The 23,141-nt window shown below is 44.1% G+C and overlaps 2 protein-coding genes across 6 annotated transcripts in view; one reads left to right on the forward strand and one right to left on the reverse strand.

Moving 5' to 3' along the window:
• Positions 1-572: 572 nt before the first annotated feature.
• On the reverse strand, positions 573-8,937 carry ddx27 (DEAD (Asp-Glu-Ala-Asp) box polypeptide 27). 2 transcript variants are annotated; one of them, XM_026166638.1, is made up of 21 exons: positions 8,657-8,937; positions 7,222-7,365; positions 7,044-7,103; positions 6,646-6,811; positions 6,451-6,503; positions 6,291-6,377; positions 6,103-6,208; positions 5,848-6,021; positions 5,597-5,747; positions 5,418-5,517; positions 5,202-5,343; positions 4,970-5,123; positions 4,450-4,531; positions 4,023-4,200; positions 3,822-3,928; positions 3,604-3,700; positions 1,265-1,356; positions 1,071-1,191; positions 898-991; positions 764-823; positions 573-684 (listed from the first exon to the last, which is right to left on the reverse strand). In XM_026166638.1, exons 1-21 carry the CDS (start codon positions 8,738-8,740, stop codon positions 669-671), a joined length of 2,268 nt encoding a protein of 755 aa, XP_026022423.1. In that variant the 5' UTR covers positions 8,741-8,937; the 3' UTR covers positions 573-668. The 2 variants fall into 2 exon arrangements, with proteins under 2 accessions (XP_026022423.1, XP_026022422.1); XM_026166637.1 differs by having other exon boundaries at positions 898-994; positions 8,657-8,935.
• A 5,814-nt stretch (positions 8,938-14,751) lies between these two features.
• The window catches only part of pltp (phospholipid transfer protein), a 31,232-nt gene continuing 22,842 nt past the window's right edge, over positions 14,752-23,141 (forward strand). The window contains exons 1-5 of one of the 4 annotated variants that reach the window (XM_026166639.1): positions 14,752-14,832; positions 17,969-18,098; positions 22,498-22,597; positions 22,686-22,814; positions 22,954-23,109. In XM_026166639.1, coding sequence (XP_026022424.1) covers positions 17,990-18,098; positions 22,498-22,597; positions 22,686-22,814; positions 22,954-23,109 — 494 coding nt within the window. In that variant the 5' untranslated portion in view covers positions 14,752-14,832; positions 17,969-17,989. Of the gene's footprint in view, positions 15,006-17,968; positions 18,099-21,097; positions 22,388-22,497; positions 22,598-22,685; positions 22,815-22,953; positions 23,110-23,141 lie in introns of those variants that run through there. The other 3 variants (XM_026166642.1, XM_026166640.1, XM_026166641.1) reach the window with 3 other exon arrangements.

The following is a 23,141-nucleotide window of genomic DNA, read 5'->3' on the forward strand; positions in this document are numbered from 1 at the left end:
TTGTTTGCTGTCTCCTCTGTTTGTTTTTTTTGTTTGTTTGTTTTTTTTTTCTCCATACAGGTGACCCAGGAGTTTTTTTTTTTTTTTTTTTTGTCTCTCTTCCCCCCCCTTCTCACCGTCTCTTCTCCCCTTTGGTTTTCTTTCTTTCTCTCCCCCTCTCTCTCTCATTCATTCCCCCTGTCCTATTTATTAAAAAAAAAAAAAAAAAAAAAAAAAAAAATGACAAAGGATGAACTGAAGCTCTGCCATCACGTAATGTCGCATACTGCTGTTTCTGATGTCATTTATAAAAAAAAAAAAAAAAAAAAAAAAAAAGAAGTGGCAGCTGACCCGCTTTAACTTCTGAACCACAGCCACCTGCTGTCATTGCTCAGTATTCAGCCAATGAAAACCTGCCATACAACAGACTTCCATTGGTGTGCTGAGGTCAGCTGATCTGCCGCACCTCGCCCTGTTCTTCCTCAGCTTCCAGTTTACATTTCATTTTTCACGTTTTGTCATGTGACCTTTAGTTTGGTTTGTTTTGTGCCCGTCTGAATGACCCAAAGATAAAAAAAAACAACAACAAAAAACCCCGTTGACAATGGGTTTAATACACATTGAAACTTTATTTAAAACTACTGTAATAAACAAATAGAAAAAAAACAAGGCGTTTCCCGCGTGCTCTGTCACTTCCTCCTGAACCTGGCAGATAGAGCAGAGTGTCAGCCATCTTTACCTCATTCAGGTCAGTGTGACACCAGAGAGAACAGGTGAAACTTACCTGGAACTGCCAGGTCGCTTCCTGTCCACACCCAGACGCTTCCTGTCTGCAAAGGACGGTCTGTAAGGGAGAGAGACAGTGAGACAGACGGGACAGATGGACAGACAGTGAGACAGCTGGCTACCTGTACGTACCCTGCTCGGTACTGCTTCAGGGCCTTATTGCTGGTGTTTGTCAGCTCTTTGTCAAACACCGACTTCTTGCCTCCTTTTCCTGCTTTCTGATTGGCTGCTGCACACAGAGGATTGGTGAGAGCGAGGACATTATCAGGGTTAGTGTGTTTGTTAGCATGTTTACAGCATCATACCTTTAGTTGGCGCTTCATCCTCTGGCATCGCCCTCGCCCTCTTTGGTCGACGCTCTCTTTTGGCTGCTCGCTCAGCAAACATCTGGGCCTTCAAAATCTCGAACTGAGCACGCTCCTCAGACTGACAGACAGGTAACAGGTAAGCAGGTGATTGATCGGAGGCGAGTACTGATTAATGCTGGATCGTTTTTTACCGTCAGCTCCTTTTTCCTGCCGTCCTTCAGGAACTTCTCTCTCTTCTTCTTCCCTCTAACGGCAAGATCAAACTCCTGCAGAGCCTTTGACACTGAACAAAGTACTACCGTTACACAAATGGTACTCCACTGTACTAATCAATACTCTGATATATTAACTATATGAACTATAATTGCCCATTGGGCCTAAGGGTCCATCTGTCAGCATCTTACAATGCTGTGATTGCAGCCATTCCCCACTCTCTGAGTGGTACTCATGGACATTGATCAATGACCAATGGTCGTGGGGCGACCGTAGCTCAGGGGGTTGGGAATCGCATCTGTAACCGGAAGGTTGCCGGTTCGATCCCTGGGCTCTCTGTCCTGGTCGTTGTGTCCTTGGGCAAGACACTTTACCCTACTTGCCTACTGGTGATGGCCAGAGGGGCCGATGGTGCAATATGGCAGCCTGGCTTCTGTCAGTCTGCCCCAGAGCAGCTGTGGCTACACCTGTAGCTGCCTCCACCAGTGTGTGAATGTGAGAGTGAATGAATAGTGGTATTGTAAATCGCTTTGGGTACCTAGAAAAAGCGCTGTATAAATCCAATCCATTATTATTATTAATATTATTATTGATCAGCAGGTGATTTGGAGCGCCCAGCGCGTGCTCCCGACGCAAACTAACTAAGGGGAGGCCTACCTTGGCACCGTCGTAATGCAGGTGAAGCCAAAGGTGAGATCAACACGTTCTCATCCCAGCTCGTAACACACCGATGCTATGTGACGTCAGTGTGTTACGTGTTTGGCTCCATGAGAGCCATTTGGAATGAATCCATACATGTAAAGGTTTCATACGGTTAAGGTTAGGGCTGGAACACACGGCTGGAGTGTGTGTTACTGCTGTGAGTGGGATTCTGTTGGATTCAATGGAAAATCCGGAACATATCAGGACGCGGAAGCGTTACTATGAGATGCTTTAGGACAAATCGTCGGTATTACGCGTTGGGGATGAGAATGCTCTGCTTCATCTTCTGTTTTGCATTTGTGTGAGAGTCCAGTCATAAAAGCTTCTTAAATATGATCAACCTATCTCTAATGATCAGCTATGTACCACAGGCCTTCAAGCTGGCTGTAGTTAAACCTTTACTCAAAAAGCATCTCTAGACCCAGCAGTCTTAGCTAATTATAGGCCAATCTCCAACCTTCCTTTCATATCAAAAATCCTTGAAAGAGTAGTTGTCACACAGCTAACAGATCATCTGCAGAGGTTTATTTGAAGAGTTTCAGTCAGGTTTCAGAGCTCATCACAACACAGAAACAGCTTTAGTGAAGGTTACAAATGATCTTCTTATGGCCTCTGACAGTGGACTCATCTCTGTGCTTGTCCTGCTAGACCTCAGTGCAGCGTTCGATACTGTCGACCGTAATATCCTATTAGAGCGATTAGAACATGCTGTAGGTATTACAGGTACTGCGCTGCTTCTTAATTCAGATCAAACTGAGGTTATTGTACTCGGCCCTGAAAATCTTAGAAATATGGTATCTAAGCAGATTCTTACTCTGGATGGCATTACCTTGGCCTCCAGTGACACTGTGAGGAACCTTGGAGTCATGTTTGACCAGGACATGTCCTTCAAAGCACATATTAAACAAATATGTAAGACTGCTTTCTTCCATTTGTGCAACATCTCTAAAGTTAGAAACATCCTGTCTCAGAGTGACGCTGAAAAACTAGTTCATGCATTTATTACTTCCAGGCTGGACGACTGTAATTCATTATTATCAGGAAGTCCTAAAAACTCCCTGAAAAGCCATCAGCTGATCCAAAATGCTGCAGCAAGAGTCCTGACAGGGACTAGAAAGAGAGAGCAGATTTCTCCTGTATTGGCTTCCTGTTAAATCCAGAATTCAAAATCCTGCTCCTCACATACAAGGTCTTAAATAATCAGGCCCCATCTTATCTTAATGACCTTGTAGTCCACTATTCATTCACACACTGTTGGAGGCAGCTACGGTTGTAGCCACAGCTGCCCTGGGGCAGACTGACAGAGGCGAGGCTGCCATATTGTGCCATCGGCCCCTCTGACCAACACCAGTAGGCGGTAGGTGAAGTGTCTTGCCCAAGGACACAACGACTGAGACTGTCCGAGCCGGGGCCCGAACCGGCAACCTTCCGGTTACAAGACGAACACACAACTCTTGAGCCACGATCGCCCATTAGAGCACTTCACTCTCCTTTGATAACAGGATCGAGTTTAAAACCAGAGTACTGCGACAGCACTACTACACAGTACTTCCTGGTCAGCCGTCAACTTGAACGAAGGATTACGACATACTACAGAGTGTGAATCAGTACTTACTGCGGCTCTGTTTCCTTTCCTGTTGGGTCTGAAACCAAACCCGCTGTGACTGATCAGAGGAGGCGGAGTCAGTGAGACGCCTCTGAGCCACACTCAGCTACACACAGACAAACACACACATGGTTTAAATAAAAATGCTGTTTGTTGCAGTTCAGCTCTTTTGCTTTTAAATTAAAAACAGGTATTTTAGTGACAGTTATGCAGGTATCCAGGTGTACCTTGGCCTCAGACGCGGCCAGCTCTCGTTCCTCTCTCTCCAGCTTCATCACAGCTTCCACGTCTTTCTCCAGTTTGGCGATCAGGTCTCTAAACTTCAGGATGACTTCTGAATGACACAAATACACATTTCAGTGACGGGTTCTCTCACCTGGAGGACACTCCTCACCTGGGCCACCTGCTCACAGTTTGGGATTGTTTACCTGGCGGCAGAACGCGAGCCTTCACGGTGCTCCTGGCTGACTTCACGACCTCTTTCAGCATCTTCCTCTCGGACTCTCCGACGAGAGACACCGAACGCCCCGATCGGCCCGCTCTCGCAGTCCGCCCCACGCGGTGCACGTAATGCTTGACCGTGCCAGGCATGGTGAAGTTTATCACCTGAGGGGCAGGCGAGCGAAACACGTTTTAAAAAGCAGCTTTAATGCTTCTGTTTACTCTGGTTACCATGGTAACAGACTATAATCCACTTTGAATCGTGTTTGAAGAACAAAGTCATGTGACTTTTCTTCTTTTATGACCATATTTCATTAAACATCGAATTCTGTCTTTATTCATCTTTCAGTGGTTGTAGGAACGTCACCATAGTAACCCTGCTATAACCTTACGGTTCTCCTGCAGAACACTCACTGTTTTGACTCCATCGATGTCCAAACCTCTGGCTGCCACATCTGTCGCCACCAAGATATCAATCTGTTCATCTTTGAAACGCCTGCAAAACAACAACAAGAGCAAAGTTCCTTATTCTAAACCCGAGTTTCTCCAACTTGTAGTTCTGAGCGTACCTCAGCTTCTTTTTTTATAGAGCACTTTAAAGTCAACACAGTTGACCAAAGGTTAGGGAAAGTCAATTGTGTGATATTGTGAGAACGAAGGCTGTATTGGTTGTGGTTTTTACACATATAAACACATAAATAAGAGGTAACGCGCCCAAGGTAAAAAATAAATAAAATTAGTAGTAAAACACGAATAAAACAGACGATAAATAAAATTAACAAAATAAAGAAGCGACCAAAAACTGACTACAGGCTGAGTCTGGTACTACTCCTAAAACACTTTGGAGAAAAAGTGTGTTCTTTAAAAATATCAAGTGCTGGGGCCATTCTAATATGGAGGGTAACTTATTCTCTAATCCCAGTTGTGCGTGCACCTGAGGTTCTCCAGTCGTTGGTTCTGACTCAGTTCTCCATGCAGTTCTCCAACCTTCAATCCCATTAGTCCCAACAAGATATGAAGTCTGTGGGCCTGCTTCCTCGTCTGAGTGAACAACATGACGTGATCCTGGAACGTCCGAGTCAGCAGAGCTGACAAAAACAAACACAGGAACAACTGTAGAACTGTCACTAGTACCTCTATGTTACTGCAGTATCACGAGTACCTACCAGCTACCACGGCCTCGCGGTCTCCTTCTCTGTGAGGTCGGATTCGGACAAACTCCTGCCGCAGGAACGGCGCCACGTCAGTGTTGCTGTTAACAAAGATCCTGACTGGCTGCTTCAATGACACCGCTGCCAAGTCTTTCACCTGAAAACACGTGTCACAGGACAGTCACTCGGTGGTCAAACGATACAGCAGCACACATGGTTAAGCATGCATACCTCCTCTGTCATGGTCGCAGAGAACAGCATGGTCTGTCTGTTGTAGGAACACAACCTGATGATCTCTTTCATCTGCTCCTCGAAGTACTCATCGAGCATCCTGAGGGAACCACACACAACCGTAAGTGTCTCGGCAGATTCTGGTTTCTGGTGTGACGGATTCCCCCGTCGCTCTTTACCTGTCGGCCTCGTCCAGGATCAGGATCTCGATGTGCGTCAGCTCAAAGCTCGGCGTGTTGTGAAGGTGATCGATCAGCCGACCAGGTGTTGCTATTAGGATGTCCGGGCCAGCCCGCAAAGCTGCCTCCTGAGACTTCAAGTCCAACCCACCTGAAGACAAATCAACACAGATGAGGCCCAGACCAAGTCTGAATCGGACCGGGTCCAGAGTCAGATCGAACACTGATTGAACCACGACAAAAAGACGCACCAACAGCCAGGCAGGTGGTGATAGACGTGAACTGGGCGAGTTGACGGGCAACAGAGTGAACCTGGATCCCCAGCTCTCTGGTGGGAACCAGAACCAAGACGCGGGTCACCTGGGATGTTCTGGGCTTGTAAACCAATCGCTCTAGCACAGGCAACATGAAGGCTGCCGTCTTCCCTGCACAGAAAGGAGGAATTCACGTGTCCAATTAAACTGAGATCAACTGGACCCAGTATGATAAATGGGACCCAGTGTTACCTGTCCCAGTAGCAGCACAGGCACAGAGGTCTTTGCCCAGCAGACCGACAGGGACGCAGGCCTTCTGGATCGGAGTGGGCTGCTTAAAGCCCAGAGCAGTGATGGCCTGCAGGAACACGAGTTTACTCAGACAACAACGAGTCACACAGCAGCAGGAGTCCAGGTCTGAGCAGACGTGCTGGTCTTACCTTCAAAATCGGCCTGGACAGATTCATGTCATCGAAAGTCAGTTGGTCATCGTACTGCGACGCGTCTTCATAGAACGACTCTGCTGCCTGGACACAAAGATGGCTGTTAACATGTAACCCTCAACATGAACACGTGAATTTACTCGGCTGTCTTCCTCACCTCCTCTGCCACCTTCCTCTTCTTCCCCCGTCGTTCCTTGTCTCTGAGCGTGTCTGACAGGAAACGGGAAGTAAAAAAAACAAACTTCCGCTGACAGTATTAACAACTGTATCAGAGCGCCACTCATCGGTCTCAGGCTCAAACAATAACGTCTGAAAGAATTCTTCCTGCTGGATTTAAAAATAATTTTCTTACCTGATTTGGTCAAAATTTCCTCGTCGCTCGAGCCAAACTCCTCATCTTCGTCCTTATCTTCGTCCTCATCACTAGCATCTGTCTCTCCAGCTGGAGGTTTCACATCCTCCTCCTCCTGGTGGTTCTCTGATGAAGCTTCAGCAGCGTCACTCTGAGATGATTTCTCCTGAAGGTCAAAAAAAACAAAAACAACACCTGACGCACAGAAAACAGACTGATACAAGGGGCCAGTCAACTCACCTGTCCTTTTCTGCTTAACCTGTGCAAGATTTACTACTGCAAAGCACTGTAGGTATTTCTGTCATGTGACTTCATGCTGTCATATTCCACACGAAACAAGGTTTCATGTTCTAAAGAGAATCTGCTCCAATCTTCAGGCTCGTTAGCCTCACACTCACCTCAGCTTTCCTCTTTCGGCGGATTTTCTCTATTTTCTGGTCCAGAGTTGTCAAGGTTCTCTGCAGACAGAACGCAGAACGTGAGAACAAACACACAGGTGGAGAGCGTCATGCTCTTCCCGTTGTTCCATGTGTGCGATGAAGTAACTGTGCTGCTCCGCAGCAGGTTGTTCTCTACCTTCTTCTTGAGCTGCTTCATGACATCGGCCATCGCCCAGTCATCGTCGTGGCTCGGCCCGTCTCTCTCTCCAAACTCAAAGTCACAGTTAAAATCTCTCGACCCGCGACTCTTCTTCTTCTTCTTCAGCACGATCGGCTCCTCCTGGAACACAGACACAGCACAGGTGAGACAGCCGACAGGTGAGTGACCCCTCCCAGTAACCCTTTAGCAATAAACCTCGCAGACGGTGGCATTTCCATAGAAAGTGCATACAGATGCAACATTAGGTAACTTCAGGTTTAATTCTGTAATTTCAGCATTATGAGAGGAGTTCACAACACGCTTCTTTATATCCCCACAGCAACTGATACTGCAGACACAGCCTTTAAGATCCAGACCTCCTGCTGAGCAGTCAGATCTGACGCTTGCCCAGAGGTCAAAACACGAACAGTGTACAGTCGAGTCTTAATAGCTTACTTACAGCTGGGCTGGTCAGCCTCTCTGTTTGGCTGCAGTGGTTATTATTATATTTACATGCTTCCAGCTCCCGTGACAGCTGTACTTTCCCTTTTTCTCCCTCCTTGCTCACAGACACATCACGGGTCCATCCTCCCTGCAGCATGGACTGCACTGTCCATCAGGCTGCATGCTTTAGGGCGATGCCTGTAACTCTCTTCCTGTTGCCTTCATATTAAATTATTTTTAAAAATATTTCTTCACGTCATTATGCTGCTGCAAGTAGAGGTGACATGGGCCGCGAGACAGAGACACAGACATCAGAGCCTCTTAGTGTTTTGTTTGGGTTTCCACCGGCGTGGAAACCAAAAATAGAGAGAGCACAGCCGAACATGAAACAGGAAAAGACCGCCTGTAATCCATTTATTTCAACAAAGTAACTGTATTCTGAATACCACCTGTTTAAACGGTAACTGTAACGGAATACAGTTACTCATATTTTGTATTTTAAATACGTAACGGCGGTGCATGTATCCGTTACTCCCCAACACTGCCCGCAGCTGAAACCACCAAACATCAAAGAAAAGGGAGAAGCCCCCGTCCGGCCCGCAGCACAGAGACGCCGCTCACCTCTGACCTTTAACCTCCGTTTGGTTTTGGATTCATAGTTGGCTTCATTACTTATGTGTTTATGACTGACCGGGAGAGGTGATTCTGCATTAGTGGCCATTACTGCACTCAGCTCTCCTCAGTTTACGCGGAGCACCGGAGCTGTGCGATGCTCTGTGGTACCGGTCCAACACCAGGTCCCACGGGCCGATATTACGGTGAACTTAAAGCTTCTGCGGTGATCGGTAACTAATTCCATTGATTTCAGTGGCAGATAATGTTTGTTCTTCGGGACAGTCCGCAGGAAATGACAGCGAGCCGCTGAACCTCACCGAAAATGACTCACACCGATACCAGCGGATGGGCTCTGGTCCCGGATCCGACTCACCTCTTGCTCGGATTCGGTCTCCGCCTCGTCGGGAATCGGATCCTCGTCCCGGATCGTCCCGATCAGACCGAGCTGCTCCAACATGGTGGTCCGACGTCCGGGTCTGAACGGGTTCTGAAGACGTTGTCCACACAGTCACACACGTGTGTTGATGAAAACAGGAAACACAATCGTTTGTTTCCGGTTGACTTCTTCTTCCTTAGCCAGGCTTTCCGGCACTTCTGAGGCGCACTGCTGCCCCCGTCAGCTCGAGCGTAAAACTACAGCCAGCGTAATACATCTGACGGTGCTTCAGAAAGCACACGTCACAGCGTCCCATTCAAACAATACGTAAATAAGGGTGTTAAAGCCATTTTCCAAATGAGCCTCCAACCATCACACTGGATTATTGTACCCCTGCACTCAAATGAATGGAATGTCTTGGATTATTTAAATCTGCCGCTGAGCAGTTTAACATCATCATTAACACCTGACTGTCTTGGATTCTGTGATGGATGGTTTGGAGACGGTGGTGGCAGAGCTGAAGATGATCCAGATGTTCACTGGAACTGAGAGGGGTTGGACAGGATTAGAAATGAGTCCATCAGAGAGACAGCTCAGAGTCAGAGAGGCTTAGCTGATTTGAACATGTGCAAAGTAGGGAGAGTGGCTATAAAGAATGTAGATATTATTGAACTCCATGGTTCTCTTTATAATTTTATTCTTTGGCCTTTGTGAATCCTTCAGTGTGCTCACATTAATCCCAAATTTTCTCTGATTTTGCTTTTTATGTCGCAGGTTATCCTCCATTAAATATTACACTTCATCTCATTGAAGCTGAAAATCTCAGTCACATTAGGAAAGCCTGACTGTTTTGATGATGCATGGGTTCTCTGCGAGTACTCCAGCTTCCGCCTGCAGTCCAAACACGTGTAGTTAGTGGAGTTAGGTTAACTGGTGACTCTAAATTGCCCATAGGTATGAATGTGAATGGTTGTCTGCCTATGTGTTGGCAACCCAACAGATTGGTCAGTGGTCAATGGTAACTTTGTCCCCAGTGGGAAATTGATTTGCAGTTTGTCCACACACAGATAAAAGTAAACAAGCACAACTCACAGGAAACCCCCGCCCAGAGAGGACGGCCCAAATGTTATCATCAACAAAGTGCAATGGCAACAACACTCATGGTTTAGTGTTGTTAACCATGATAATAGCAGCAGGTACAAAGGACACTATGTCTCTTGGTCTTCACTGCAGGCACTTTATACCAACAACCTGAGGGAAGCAGCTGAAGATCATTAAAGGGAGGACAGTCTGAACATAACATGACCGAGGTTGCCTTCCTCAGCACCTGTCTGTTATAAAAGTCCACAAGCTGGACCTGAGACCTCCCTGAAATCTGACCAGCCACTTTAACCAGGTTAGCAAGTCTGGTCTTATTGGTCAAAGACACAGTACCATACCAATGATACAAAACATTTAAACAGATTCAATAAAACGTTTATAAAAAGGGTCATCATTTCAGATGAAACGTTAAAACCTCCCAGTTTCCTTACAAAGTGTCACACCTGGCGTAGCTGACGTGTGGAATGGAGATAAGGACCCAAGATAAGGACCCAAGATAAGGACTGCTAAGTAGTGAGTGAGCTTTATTAACAAAAGGTGAAATACAGCACAACAGGAAGGGGGGGCGAGGAACACAACAGAAAATACTCTAAACTGGGAAAACTAAAGCTTAACACAAAGCCAGAACACGAACGAGGGTACCTTGCAGGGAGAATCACCAGGAAGCCGGAAGAACAAACACAGAATAGCGGAGGGGAATAACGCAGACAAACCAGCAACTACTAAGAAAGAGGACACGACTAAAATACACTCAGAGAACACAGGGAGATTACACACAGGTGGGGAACACAGCTGGGAGTGATTAACGTGACGAGACAACGGAGGCAATCTGAAAACACTCACATAAGACGCAGACCTTCACAATAAAACATGAAACACATACACGCAATGACACAACACACAGACTTCACACAGACTGGGGAACACAGAACATAGGAACATGAAACGTGAACAAGGAACGTACAAGAAACCCAAAATAACCAAAACCACAGAATAATAATAACATAAACACGGAGTCGCAGACTCCCGATCATGACACAAAGTACAGTCGTTGTTGGACCTTTTTTCACTGTAGCATCAAGATGTGACTGAAAGGACAGAGCCTTATCAAGAACAACCCCCAAATATTTACAACTGTCCACCAGTTCAATGGCTGCACCATTTACCACTGTTAGTGCAGGATGGGAGGATGTCTTCCTGAAGTCACCATGTCCTTAGTTTTCAAGGTGTTGATCTTTAAGAAGGAATGAACACACTAAGAAGAGAACTCATCCACAACAGGCCCACGGGAATCCTCTCCACCATGAAGGAGGTTTACAATAACTGTGTCATCTGCATATTTAAAGAAACGCCTGTTACTGGGACAGTCGTTAGTGTACAAAATATATAGTAAAGGGGAGAGACAAAAACCCTGTGGTGAGCCAGCTGAAGAATTCAGCTGTTTGGAAAGGTTTACTCTCACACACTGAGATCTGTCAGTTAAAAAGTCTAAAATTCAACCAACGAGATTAAAATCAAGTTTAATCTGGTTAAGAAGTTTATTATTAAAAGCTGAAGAAAGACATTCCCTTTAATAAAAGCTTGTTTCCTGGCAACCTGTCATTAGTGTACATCACCCTATGGTAGCTGGGATAGGCTCCAGCCCCTCTTCCATGACCCTGCTAAGGATAAGTGAACATCCTCCGTACATGTCCAAACCATCTCAGCCTCTCCCTCTGGCCTCTTTGACCCTGGACTGTCCCTTTAATGTGTGCATTTCTAATCGTGACCATCCTGCTTTGCGCTCAGTGAAGATTAAAACATTTTCAGCTTGGCCTCCTATATTTCTATATTAATCCCATAAAATCATAACCATTCAAATCTAACAAGTATTCTTAATATTATAATCTTTGCTGCAGTAACACTCAAAATGTCCCCACTGTGGGACAAATCAGAATCAGAATACTTTATTGATCCCTAGGGGAAATTATTTTTCGTTACAGTGCTCCATTATAAACAAACTGTCACGGCGAGTGAGATGAGCCGTGTGGAAAAATAAAGGAGGATCCAAACGCAGGCACTTGTAAAGGTGTGAGGGTGGTTTATTAAACACAAAATAAAAATGGACAAAAGGCGAACGGAACAAAGATTAAACTATACTGGGAACAAACAGACTACAGAACCTGAACACAAATGAGAGCGAGCAGAAACAGATGGCGGTTGACAGGAAAACACACAGATGAAGCAGGGTGGATACACAGACAGACCAGCAACTACAATGACAGAAGATGCGACTTAAATACACACAGAGAAACACAGGGAGATTACACACAGGTGGGGAACACAGCTGGGAGTAATCAACAAGACGAGACAGAGGTAAAACTGAACACACACTCACATGAGACGCAGACCTTCACAATAAAACAGGAAACAAGAACACTACACAAAGACGCAGACTCGACACTGAGAGACAGACAGAAAATGACACATTGAACTAAACCCACACAAAACATGAGAACACAAATCTTAAACACAAATAAACAGAAACATGGAGCTCTAATACTAATCATCATCATAGCACCCAAAACCACAACAATCATTCAAAACTAAACTAACAATCAAAACTGAAAATACTGGGTCGAAACTGACCCAGAACCGTGACACAAACAGTAAAAAGACAGACAATACACAACTAAGAATAGCACCATATATACATGCATACATATATATATATATATACATAAAGTCACTTATTAATAAATAGCTGAAAAATAAATAAAAGATGATCTCATTTCATCTTAAACATTTAAGGCTAGGATGAGTGAATTGAAGACCTGTCTCTCACACCTATAAAACCTATAGCTAACCAGGTCGCTGTAGTCGGTGCAGCCAAAGGTCGCGTAGCAGCCTTTAACTCTGCCCAAGCAGATTGTCCTGAGCAGTTGGGGGAAAAGGCCAGCTGGCTGATGATGAGGCGGAAGCAGAGTCCAAAATAGAGGCCTCTGGTACACCGCCAACCTGTTCGTATTTGTAATCATTTTTCAACACACCCACGACAGACTGCTGTTTTCTCTGATCCCCTCCCCAATCAGACCAGGAGTGACATTCTCCTTAAAATGCTGGCTGGTCACTACAGTGGACAGCAATTCAAAGGCTGCCTTCTTGTATTTGTGTCAGTGTCGAAGGTATACTTGCACATAAACACAACACATTTGTATTTATTCATTTGTCAAATTCACAAATCAAAACGTATGTTGTCCACCTAAGCGGACATGTAAAAAACTATTTGAAAGTACATGTTTAAAAAAATGAAGTACAAAAATATTTTTTTCATGCCTAAAGGTGAATAAAAATCCTGACTGAGGTTGTAATAATTCATGGATGACAGGGTTAACAGTGTTCCCTCCCTTTGCCGATCATTTCCTGATAACATTTGGATTTACAATAAATGATTACACAGCAGTGGGGAGTTGACTTCATTACAGTAGATGTCCTTCTGAATGTTTAAGGATATAGATCATATACTAGACCTCAGTGCAGCGTTTGATACTGTCGACCATAATATCCTATTAGAGCGATTAGAACATGCTGTAGGTATTACAGGTACTGCACTGCAGTGGTTTGTATCATATCTATCTAATAGACTCCAGTTTGTGCATGTAAATGGAGAGTCCTCTTCACACACTGAGGTTAGTTATGGAGTTCCACAGGGTTCAGTGCTAGGACCAATTCTGTTTACATTATACATGCTTCCCTTAGGCAGCATCATTAGAAGACATAGCATACATTTATACTGCTATGCAGATGACACCCAGCTCTATCTGTCCATGAAGCCAGATAACACACACCAATGAGTTAAACTGCAGGAATGTCTTAAAGACATAAAGACCTGGATGGCCGCTAACTTTCTGCTTCTTAATTCAGATCAAACTGAGGTTATTGTACTCGGCCCTGAAAAGCTTAGAAATATGGTATCTAAGCAGATTCTTACTCTGGATGGCATTACCTTGGCCTCCAGTAACGCTGTGAGGAACCTTGGAGTCATTTTTGACCAGGACATGTCCTTCAACGCACATATTAAACAAATATGTAAGACTGCTTTCTTCCATTTGTGCAACATCTCTAAAGTTAGAAATATTCTGTCTCAGAGTGACGCTGAAAAACTAGTTCATACATTTATTACTTCCAGGCTGGACTCCCATCCATCACACTCCCGTCTCCAAACTTTCTTAAAGAAAGTTGTCTGATTGTTGGGGCTTCTCTGGGGTTCTTTATAATACAAATGAAATAGAAGCATCTGCAGCATTTATTTAGTGCTATGTAAGTAAAATTAATTTGAATTGAATGTTAAGTTAAAGGTACAACAAAAGTATTTAATTTACTGCATTGTAATACTTTGATCATTTATTACTTACAGTTTTATAATCTGTAGATTGATGTGATGGGAAATTAATATTATTTTGTTATTTTATTTTTTTCTTTTGCTCAAACTACCAGAACAGTACTGTTTTTAATATGGATTAAAATTATTATTACTTTTTTTATTTAGTTATTTTATGGTGTGGCTATGCCTCACACAGGAAAGCTCCCAGTTTGAGACCAGGAGGACTCAAGTAGCTTTGTATGTTCAAAATAATCCTTGAAATCTGAATAAGGAACTAAATTTATTTAAAATATTATGTAAAAAGAACATTAATAATAAATGTCCTGGTTTTTAAACACCTGATTATTTTATGCCAATATTATTGTTTTTACTGTGAGGCACATTCTGATTTTTTTAAAGTCAGTTTCTGTTAGATAAAACCACCAATGATGAGTGCATGACAGTATTTTTGTTTTGTTGTTGGTTTGAACCCTTACACAATAAAAAACCCTCAGCTCACTCAAGACCTCTCCAAAAGAAAAAGAGAAAATGTATAGCTAAAACATGAAGAGAAACACAGAGGAGGGGGAGGGGTAGGGGGAGGAGTCTGTGACTCCCTCGGGATAAAAGTCTCCACAGAGAGATCGGTGCTCAGAGTGAACAGGGACAGAAAACCAGAAACTTCGACGTGATCTCCTCCTCCTCCTCTTCATCCTCCAGCTGCTGATCTGTGAGTTTCATCACTCAGACATTCAGAGCAGAGTTCAGAGGCAGGAAAAACAGCTGACATCAGAGAGGGAGACACAAAAGGAAGAGTTCAACTCAGAGAAGAGACAGACAGACAGAGGTCAGCTGACACCAGACAGGCAGGTAAACAAACAGAGAGCGTGACATCATGGACAGGTGAGCCCCATCTGAGGTTTTTTTTTTTATTGTGATTGTTAGTTTGAATTTGCAGCTCAGTAGATGCAGGTCTGAGGATGAGGAGGTTTAAACTGTACCCCCCCCCCCCCACCACATAACCTCCTGCTCCAGTATAATCCTCATCCAGGCTTTCAGCTCACTGAGGAAAACGTTTCAAAACGGACCGTGTGTCTGGTGGAGAGATTTTATTGAGATGTGAGATCCTTAAAAAGCTTCTGACTCGTAGAGCAGGAGGAAGCTCGCCCGTCGCCACAGCGTCACTGAGAGACTGCAGGACAGGACAGGGTTAAACTGAAACTGCTGGACTTATTAGGCTGAATTAAAATGTTATGAGGTCACTGATTTAACTCTTTCATTGTTTGTTGGGGAAAATTTGCTGCTTTGTTTGCCTCTGAGACTGGGAGGTCAGAGGTTGGAGGTCAGCGTTTGGGTGTGGAGTCTGTGTTTGAGCTTCAGTAGCTGAATGAATGAGGACTCTGAAGGAGTGTAATTAAAGGTTAGCCCTTAGCAGTTAGTGGTGAGCCAGATGTTTAGATGTGGGTGCAGCAGCAGCTGGATGCTGATTGGCTCTTGGCACTGAGCTGTTATTAAACACACTGATTACAGACTGAGCTTGTGTCAATATTTGTGAGGATGCTCTGCTTTTTGGAAGTTTGCTGGAAGCTTCAAACCTGATGAGTAATGTGTGTGTGGTCTTTCAGGTCTTGTTCTCTGTTCAAGGCTCATCATGACATCTAATCTTTTAAAATCTGTCAAGATGCACTACGAACTCATCAACAAAGTGTTTACACATGTCAGAGCATCTGTGGACTTTCTTTAGGACTGGAAGGGTCTTGGAAGCCACAGGCATCGCCCCCTGGTGGCCATTAAAGAGAATTTGGGTTTTAGGCACTGACACTTTGTGAGGTAGAAGATAGTTCCAAATAACCTACCTCAAACCATCTTTTTTTTTTTTTCTTTTTTTTTTCTTTTTGCCTGTCCCATTTGGTTAGCCGTCAGAATTGTTGTCTGAAGACCAACAAGGATACCCAATGGATTTATTTTGCCAAATGGATCATCGTGGCATTGCCGTATTGGTCCATTTGATCGACCTTTGTTTTTATTATTTATTTTATTTTCAGTTGTTACAGATGGGACAGACATGAGTGAGAGATAGGAAAGGGAGAGAGAAAGAGGACAAAAAAACCCCATCTTCTTAACAACATTTACATTTACAATAGTGGATCATACAGCAGTGGGGAATACGTTTGAATACAGTAGATGTCTTTCTGAAAGTGCTGTAACTGCTGGGGCTGTTTGTACCATCAAACATTTTATATACTCATGTTTATATATATGAATTGACTGTAAGCCCACGATCACATGTTTGAGTGCATGAAGTCAGTGAGTCATCTCCACCTGCTTCCACCAGCCGGTATGGACTGTAGGAGACAAGCAGCTGCTTTTAAGGTTGAAGGTTTTCTTGTGTGTTAGCCAGTGAGCTGATGAGTCCATCTACCTTTAATATCAACACTTTGTCCATTCAGTTTGTTTTTATTGGCTCTGCATGTCACATTTCAGAGAGGGTTGGATCCTCCAAAGCCTGACAAAACAAACTGATGGGATTTTGGGAGCTCTATTTGCCATCCAGGTTTTCCTGTAGCACAACACTTTGTTTCCACCGATCGCTGCTGAGGAAACTCTTTGTCCTCTTAAAGTGCTCCTACAATTTCTCATGTCAGGAGCGCTTTTAAGGTCCAAGTTGCTCTGTTTACATCTTTGAGAGGATTTAGTCCACATTTTAAAGAAGGAAATCAACCCATGATAAGAACATCAGAATTTTGCAAATTATGGCAACTCTTTGTACAAGGAATCTGGAGACAGACCAACATCAGACCAGAACTCAAAAAAGTTCATTAATGTGAGTAGAGAGAGCTCAGGATGGTTCAGTGTTTTAGATTTAGAGGTGTTTATTTCTAACAGCTGTGGAGCTGTGACTTTGGTTTTATAGGCGGACATTTTAATGTGATTAGAGCGAACGTTTCAGCTTAAAGAGAAACCAAGAAGTGTTCTTTCATGCTGAAGACCTTTGACTGCTTGACTGCAGTCTAAAAACAGTTTAAATCTAAAATAAAGTAAAAGAAGGAACCACAAAGTGGACATTTCTAATCAGAAAGTCAACAATTTCCCTTCCTGTCAGAAAAGCAGAGAAATCAGGTCAGGAGCTGCTGAGAGGCACTCGGAGCAGGGGGAGGGTTGTTGTTGCAACAGAGGAACAGAGGTTACTGCAGTTCAAGTTGAACTGTGTTTGTATGGAGAAATGTGTTCACTCCACAGATCTATGTGGCCATCATCATCTTTGACCCCCAACGCAGCTTCTTGTTTCAGGTTCATAAAACACTTTGTGCTATCTTTGAGCAGTTGGCTTGAGAAAAAAACTGAGTGAGAAAAAAATAAAGTGAGGATGCCTGTAAGTCACAGCTCAGGGTACAAACACCTCCTCTGAACTGTCTATTAAAAAATCCCCAAAACCTCATAAATGACCTCCTGCCTCCTTTTCCTGATGACTCAACCCTGACTCGATGGTAGACGTTCTGCTGTGGAGAAACGATGGACCAGAAATACATGATCCTACAAATGTTGTTATAAAGCATGACTGTGACTCTTTAAAAAGGCCAGAAAACCACATTTAACAATGAAAACAACATCTGTGCACATCTAAACGCAATGACCAAACAGTCCAACCAAGAACCAGAATCAGAACCTTAGAAGCACTTTTCAGTGCACAGTTCTTATTTTAGGTTTCCCTCCACTGTAGGTCCAAACATTTTCTTTCAGCTCTATTTCAAGGGTTTAACATTAAAAATGGCATGTTCAGGACATCTTACAAAACCTGTATTATTGTCCTTACAGATGGAAATACAAAGGTGGGATTATTTTATGTGAACTCTTCTTTGTTTCAGGTTGGCATATTCAGGTTCAGGATGACTTCCTATTTTGTGCACTTCCTCTTCCTCTGGTCTTTGTCTGTCATGGCCTCTGCTGAACCTGCAGGCTGTAAAATACGTATCACTGACAGAGGACTGGACATGTGTGAGTATATGAGTCATTATAATCCTAAAACAATCATATGACCGCCTTTGAGCAAGCACTTGGCGACAGTGGGAAAGAAAAACTCCCTTTTAACAAGAGGAAACCTCCAGCAGAGCCAGAGATAAATAATGACTAATAATTCAATGCAGAGAGGTCTATTAACACATAGTGAGTGATAGGGATGGGTATCGTTTATGTTTTATCCGATACCGGTGCCAAATCGGTACTTTTGAAACGGTGCCGGTGCTCAAACGGTGCTCAAACCGGTGCTCAAACCGGTGCTCAAACCGGTGCTTAAAGAATGGAGAACACAAAATTGGTCCAAAAACCTCTCATGGTCAACTGTTTTTTGTAAAAAGATAACAATGTTAGCCTTTTCTGCAGCTATGGGGCATATATGGTATCACTCTTGGCTGGAAGCAGTGCTTAAACAATGGAAAAAACACAAACTTTGTCTAAAAGCCTCTCATGTTTAACTGTTTTCCACTTTTTCTTTGGTCATTTTAGCCTTTTTGTCCAGGGTGAAGGGAGTATCTGCCATCAAACAAGAAGACAGCCGCATGTAGCTATGATGATGTTTGCTAGTTCACCTTACATGCATTAATGTAATAACGTGGTTAGCCTACTCAACGTAAATTACACACGAACAACATGAAGCTACTCACGCAGAGAAGAACGGCTGCTGCTGCATCATCATCCGTCATCATTTCTGCTACACTGGCAGGGCTAGGGGCCAGGACTCTCCTCTTCGTGTTTTTGGGGGATGTTGCATAACAGGCAACCTACCCGCAGTAGATGCGCTCGGTGTGAGGTCTCGCAGCAAGCTATCAAATACGGCGCATTTCTGGGCTTTTAAAAAAAACACTATGCGTCGCCAGGTGTTTCATCGGATTTGAGGTGTTACCTCCTTTGACAGTATCACAGTATCAGCTTAAAGCACTTGTTGCAGGCTGCTGAGTTTGCATATTTTGCTGTGAAGTACAGCCAGACTTTTGACCGCTTTGCCTTGGACATTTTTAATCTGTAGCTCTGCTCTAAAAGAACGCACGTACCTGGACCCGCCTACTATCCTCGGAAACGTAAAATTATTGGCTAGAAGTGTATCACAGCTCAGGGAAAAAAAGCACCGAAAAAAAGCACCGAAATAAAGCACCAAAATGTGCGCTGCTTTTCGGTCTGGTTACTACCGTTTATGTCAGAACCGGTGCCATCATGGCACCGGACACTGGTACCCATCCCTAGTGAGTGAATAAGAAACACCCAGTGCATCATGGGAATCCCCGGCAGCCTACACCTATTGCAGCATAACTAAGAGAGGATTCAGGGTCACCTGGTCCAGCCCTAACTATATGCTTTAGCAAAAAGGAAAGTTTGAAGCCTAATCTTGAAAGTAGAGATAGTGTCTGTCTCCCGAATCCAAATTGGAAGCTGGTTCCACAGAAGAGGGGCCTGAAAACTGAAGGCTCTGCCTCCCATTCTACTTTTAAATACTCTAGGAACAACAAGTAGGCCTGCAGAGCGAGAGCCAAGTGCTCTAATAGGGTGATATGGTACTACAAGGTCATTAAGATAAGATGGGGCCTGATTATTTAAGACCCATTTTAAGACCTAATCATTTAAGGCCAAGTTTGTGTCTCTTCCTGTAAGTCACATATTTAATAGATGTTTTCATGCAGCTTATTTTCACTCCAGTGAAAAGAATTGAAAATACACTCAACAAAAATATAAACGCAACACCTTTGTTACTGCTCCCATTCCCCATGGGATGGACGTAGAGACCTAAAATTCATTCCAGATACACAATATAACCATCCCTCCCAAACAGTGGTCACAAATCAGTCCAAATGTGTGGTAGTGGGCACATCTGCTATATTGAGATAATCCATCCCACCTCACAGGTGTGCCACATCAGGATGCTGATCTGACATCATGAGTAGTGCACAGGTGTACCTCAGACTGCCCACAACAAAAGGCCACCCTGGAATGTGCAGTTTTTTGCGCTATTGGGGGTCTGGGGACCCAGAACCGGTCAGTATCTGGTGTGACCACCATTTGCCTCATGCAGTGCAACACATCGTCGCATGGAGTCTATCAGATTGTCAATTGTGGCCTGTGGAATGTTGGTCCACTCCACTTCAATGGCTGTGCGAGGTTGTTGGATATTCGTGGGAACTGGTACACGCTGTCGTATACGCCGGTCAAGCACATCCCGAACATGCTCAATGGGTGACATGTCCGGTGAGTATGCTGGCCATGCAAGAACTGGGACATTCTCAGCTGCCATCTGCCCTGAACAATGTGAACCATGATTCATCCGTGAAGCGCACACCTCTCCAACGTGCCAGACGCCATCGGATGTGAGCATTTGCCCACACAAGTCTGTTACGGCGACGAGCTGGAGTCAGGTCAAGACCCCGATGAGGACGACGGGCATGCAGTTGAGCGTCCCTGAGACGGTTTCTGACAGTTTGTGCAGAAATTGTTTGGTTGTGCAAACCAATTGTTCCAGCAGCTGTCTGGGTGTACCTCAGACTGCCCACAACAAAAGGCCACCCTGGAATGTGCAGTTTTGTCTCACAGCAAAATGCCACAGATGCCACAAGCAATGAGGGAGCGTGCAATTGGCAGGAATGTCAACCAGATCTGTCGCCCGTGCATTGAATGTTCATTTCTCAACCATAAGCCGTCTCCACAGGCCTTTCAGAGAATATGGCAGCACATCCAACCGGCCTCACAACCGCAGACCTCGTGTAACCACACCAGCCCAGGACCTCCACATCCAGCAGGTTCACCTCCAAGATCGTCTGAGACCAGCCACCCAGGATTATCTCAATATAGCAGATGTGCCCACTACCACACATTTGGACTGATTTGTGACCACTGTTTGGGAGGGATGGTTATATTGTGTATCTGGAATGAATTTTAGGTCTCTACGTCCATCCCATGGGGAATGGGAGCAGTAACAAAGGTGTTGCGTTTATATTTTTGTTGAGTGTAATTCCCATTCCAAAAAATAAGAATGTTGGTTTTAATGGTGTCAATAGCAGACCCATTACTCCCTGTTTAAATGAAAGTCATGGAGAGAGTTGTTTATGGACAAATTCAGTATTATTTATTATTTATTGACTCACTAAGTTTCAACATGCTTACAAACCCGGTCACTCCACCAGCTCTTCATTCACATGACAGATAACTGGTATAAAGATCTAGATGATGGGAAAGGCTTCTGGGTAGTATTCTTGGACTTCAGTGCTGCATCTGATTTAATAAATTGTGATCTTTTGATTGATAAACTAAAATGTTATGGATTTTCAGCAGCTGCTTTGTGCTGGATGAAAAGTTATTTGTGTGGAAGAAGGTAAAAGGTTTATTATAACAGTATTTTTCAGAGGGCTTCGTCATGAGCCGTGGTCTACCCCAGGTCAGCTGCCTCGACCCACTTCTCTGTTTTCATGAATGATCTGCCGTATGTCCTGGGTAAATCTCATCTTGTAATGTACACCGATGAGTCCACCATGTTTTATTCAGCTAGTGACAACTCTGAGTTGACTAGCATATTATGTCCAAGTAGACGAGGCCTTTGAGGAAGAGTTTTTGTTTTTGAAGCGCTTCAGTCTCAGATGCCATCTGATGGTTATGGGGCTGCAGTCGGCACCAGAAACGGCCTTAATTTGGGTCGAGGATTGTCAAGTGTCTTGATGGACAGCCAATCGGATCCTCCGGCTCAGTGCTGGTGACATTTTTTTGGGTCTTTCACTTTTTTGTTCCATAACCCTCAGGATCATTTAAGAAATTCCAAATGACTGTCTTACGGCGTCCCACCTCAGCAGTGACGGCGTGCTGTGACTGCTTATGCAGTTCAACAACCCGACCACGTTCAGAAAGGGAAAGCTTTTTTGTCTTTGCCGTCAGAACGTCATGGACATCAGAGAGGGAGACACAAAAGTCAGAATGACATCATGACAGTCTGACTACCTGACAGAAAATGACAATGAATCCACATTTTTGCACAGATTTTGCCTTTTAAAGGCATCTTTTGATCGGGACTGTATCAAGTTTACAGTGTGCAGAACTTTAGAAAGGAGAGCAATCACAGAGGCCATCACTGACAGAAACAAGGAGCTGATGGATGACATGGAGGACATGTTGGTCAAAGTGCTCTTTCTGCCACTCCCAAACATCACTGGTCAGGTTGAAAAGTTCTTCTGATTAAATGAGTTTGGGAACCTTCAGGACATTTTTGAGCTCAGCTGCTAAGTCCTTCTAAACTCCAGAGAGTTACTGATGAGGTAGTTATCTATTTAGTTATTTATTTGGAAGTTTGAAGAACTTTCTCTGCCAAAGCTCTTTAAATGTCTACTTTAGAAATGTCATCATCAGGTTTGTTTTGTGTTTACAGTGAAGTATGAAACTCAAAAATTTGTTGAAGAGGAGCTAAGTAACATCAGCATGCCGGAGATGAAGGGGGAAGACGGACGATTCCAGTACACCATCACTGAGTACGTGACCCCACAAAATCTGAAGTGATCATTTAGACCCATCCACATGTGTTTTAGTAACATCACCTCTCTGTCGGCTATGTATTAGTGTGAAGATTACAGAGCTGAATCTGACTCACGCTGATCTGCAGTTCATCCCTGATGTTGGTTTGCTGTTCGACGTTCAGAACTCATCGATCTCACTGACTTTCAACAGACGGATCCTGTACTGGTTCTTGTGAGTTCTCCTCCAGAACACATAGTTCAACCCAAGCAGTTCCACCATAGAGAACCAAATCACTCCACTAGAGCTGCTGCTCACAGGAACACTAATTGCAGATGATGTTGTTGTTGATGATAATGTTATTGCCTCTCAGTTACGACACAGGAAACATCAACGCGTCGGCTGAGGGCGTGAACATCAACACAGCTCTGAACCTGATCAGAGATGAGGAGGGACGGCTGAAGATCAATAACATCACTTGTGATGCCAATATCAGCAAAATGAGTGCAAAGTTCAGTGGAACGCTGGGGTAATCAATTACAGTGATTCAATAAACAATAA

The sequence above is a fragment of the Astatotilapia calliptera genome, chromosome 5, assembly GCF_900246225.1.
Source record: "Astatotilapia calliptera chromosome 5, fAstCal1.2, whole genome shotgun sequence".
NCBI classification, from domain to species: Eukaryota; Metazoa; Chordata; class Actinopteri; order Cichliformes; family Cichlidae; genus Astatotilapia; species Astatotilapia calliptera.

Coding starts and splice junctions, on each gene's coding strand:
- ddx27 (XM_026166637.1), bottom strand. CDS start 8,740: ATGTTGGAGCAGCTCGGTCTGATCGGGACGATCCGGGACGAGGATCCG. Junction 6,209..6,290: donor TGTCCAGGCCGATTTTGAAG/GTAAGACCAGCA, acceptor GTGTTCCTGCAG/GCCATCACTGCTCTGGGCTT. Junction 1,357..3,603: donor GGAAAGGAAACAGAGCCGCA/GTAAGTACTGAT, acceptor TACTTTGTTCAG/TGTCAAAGGCTCTGCAGGAG.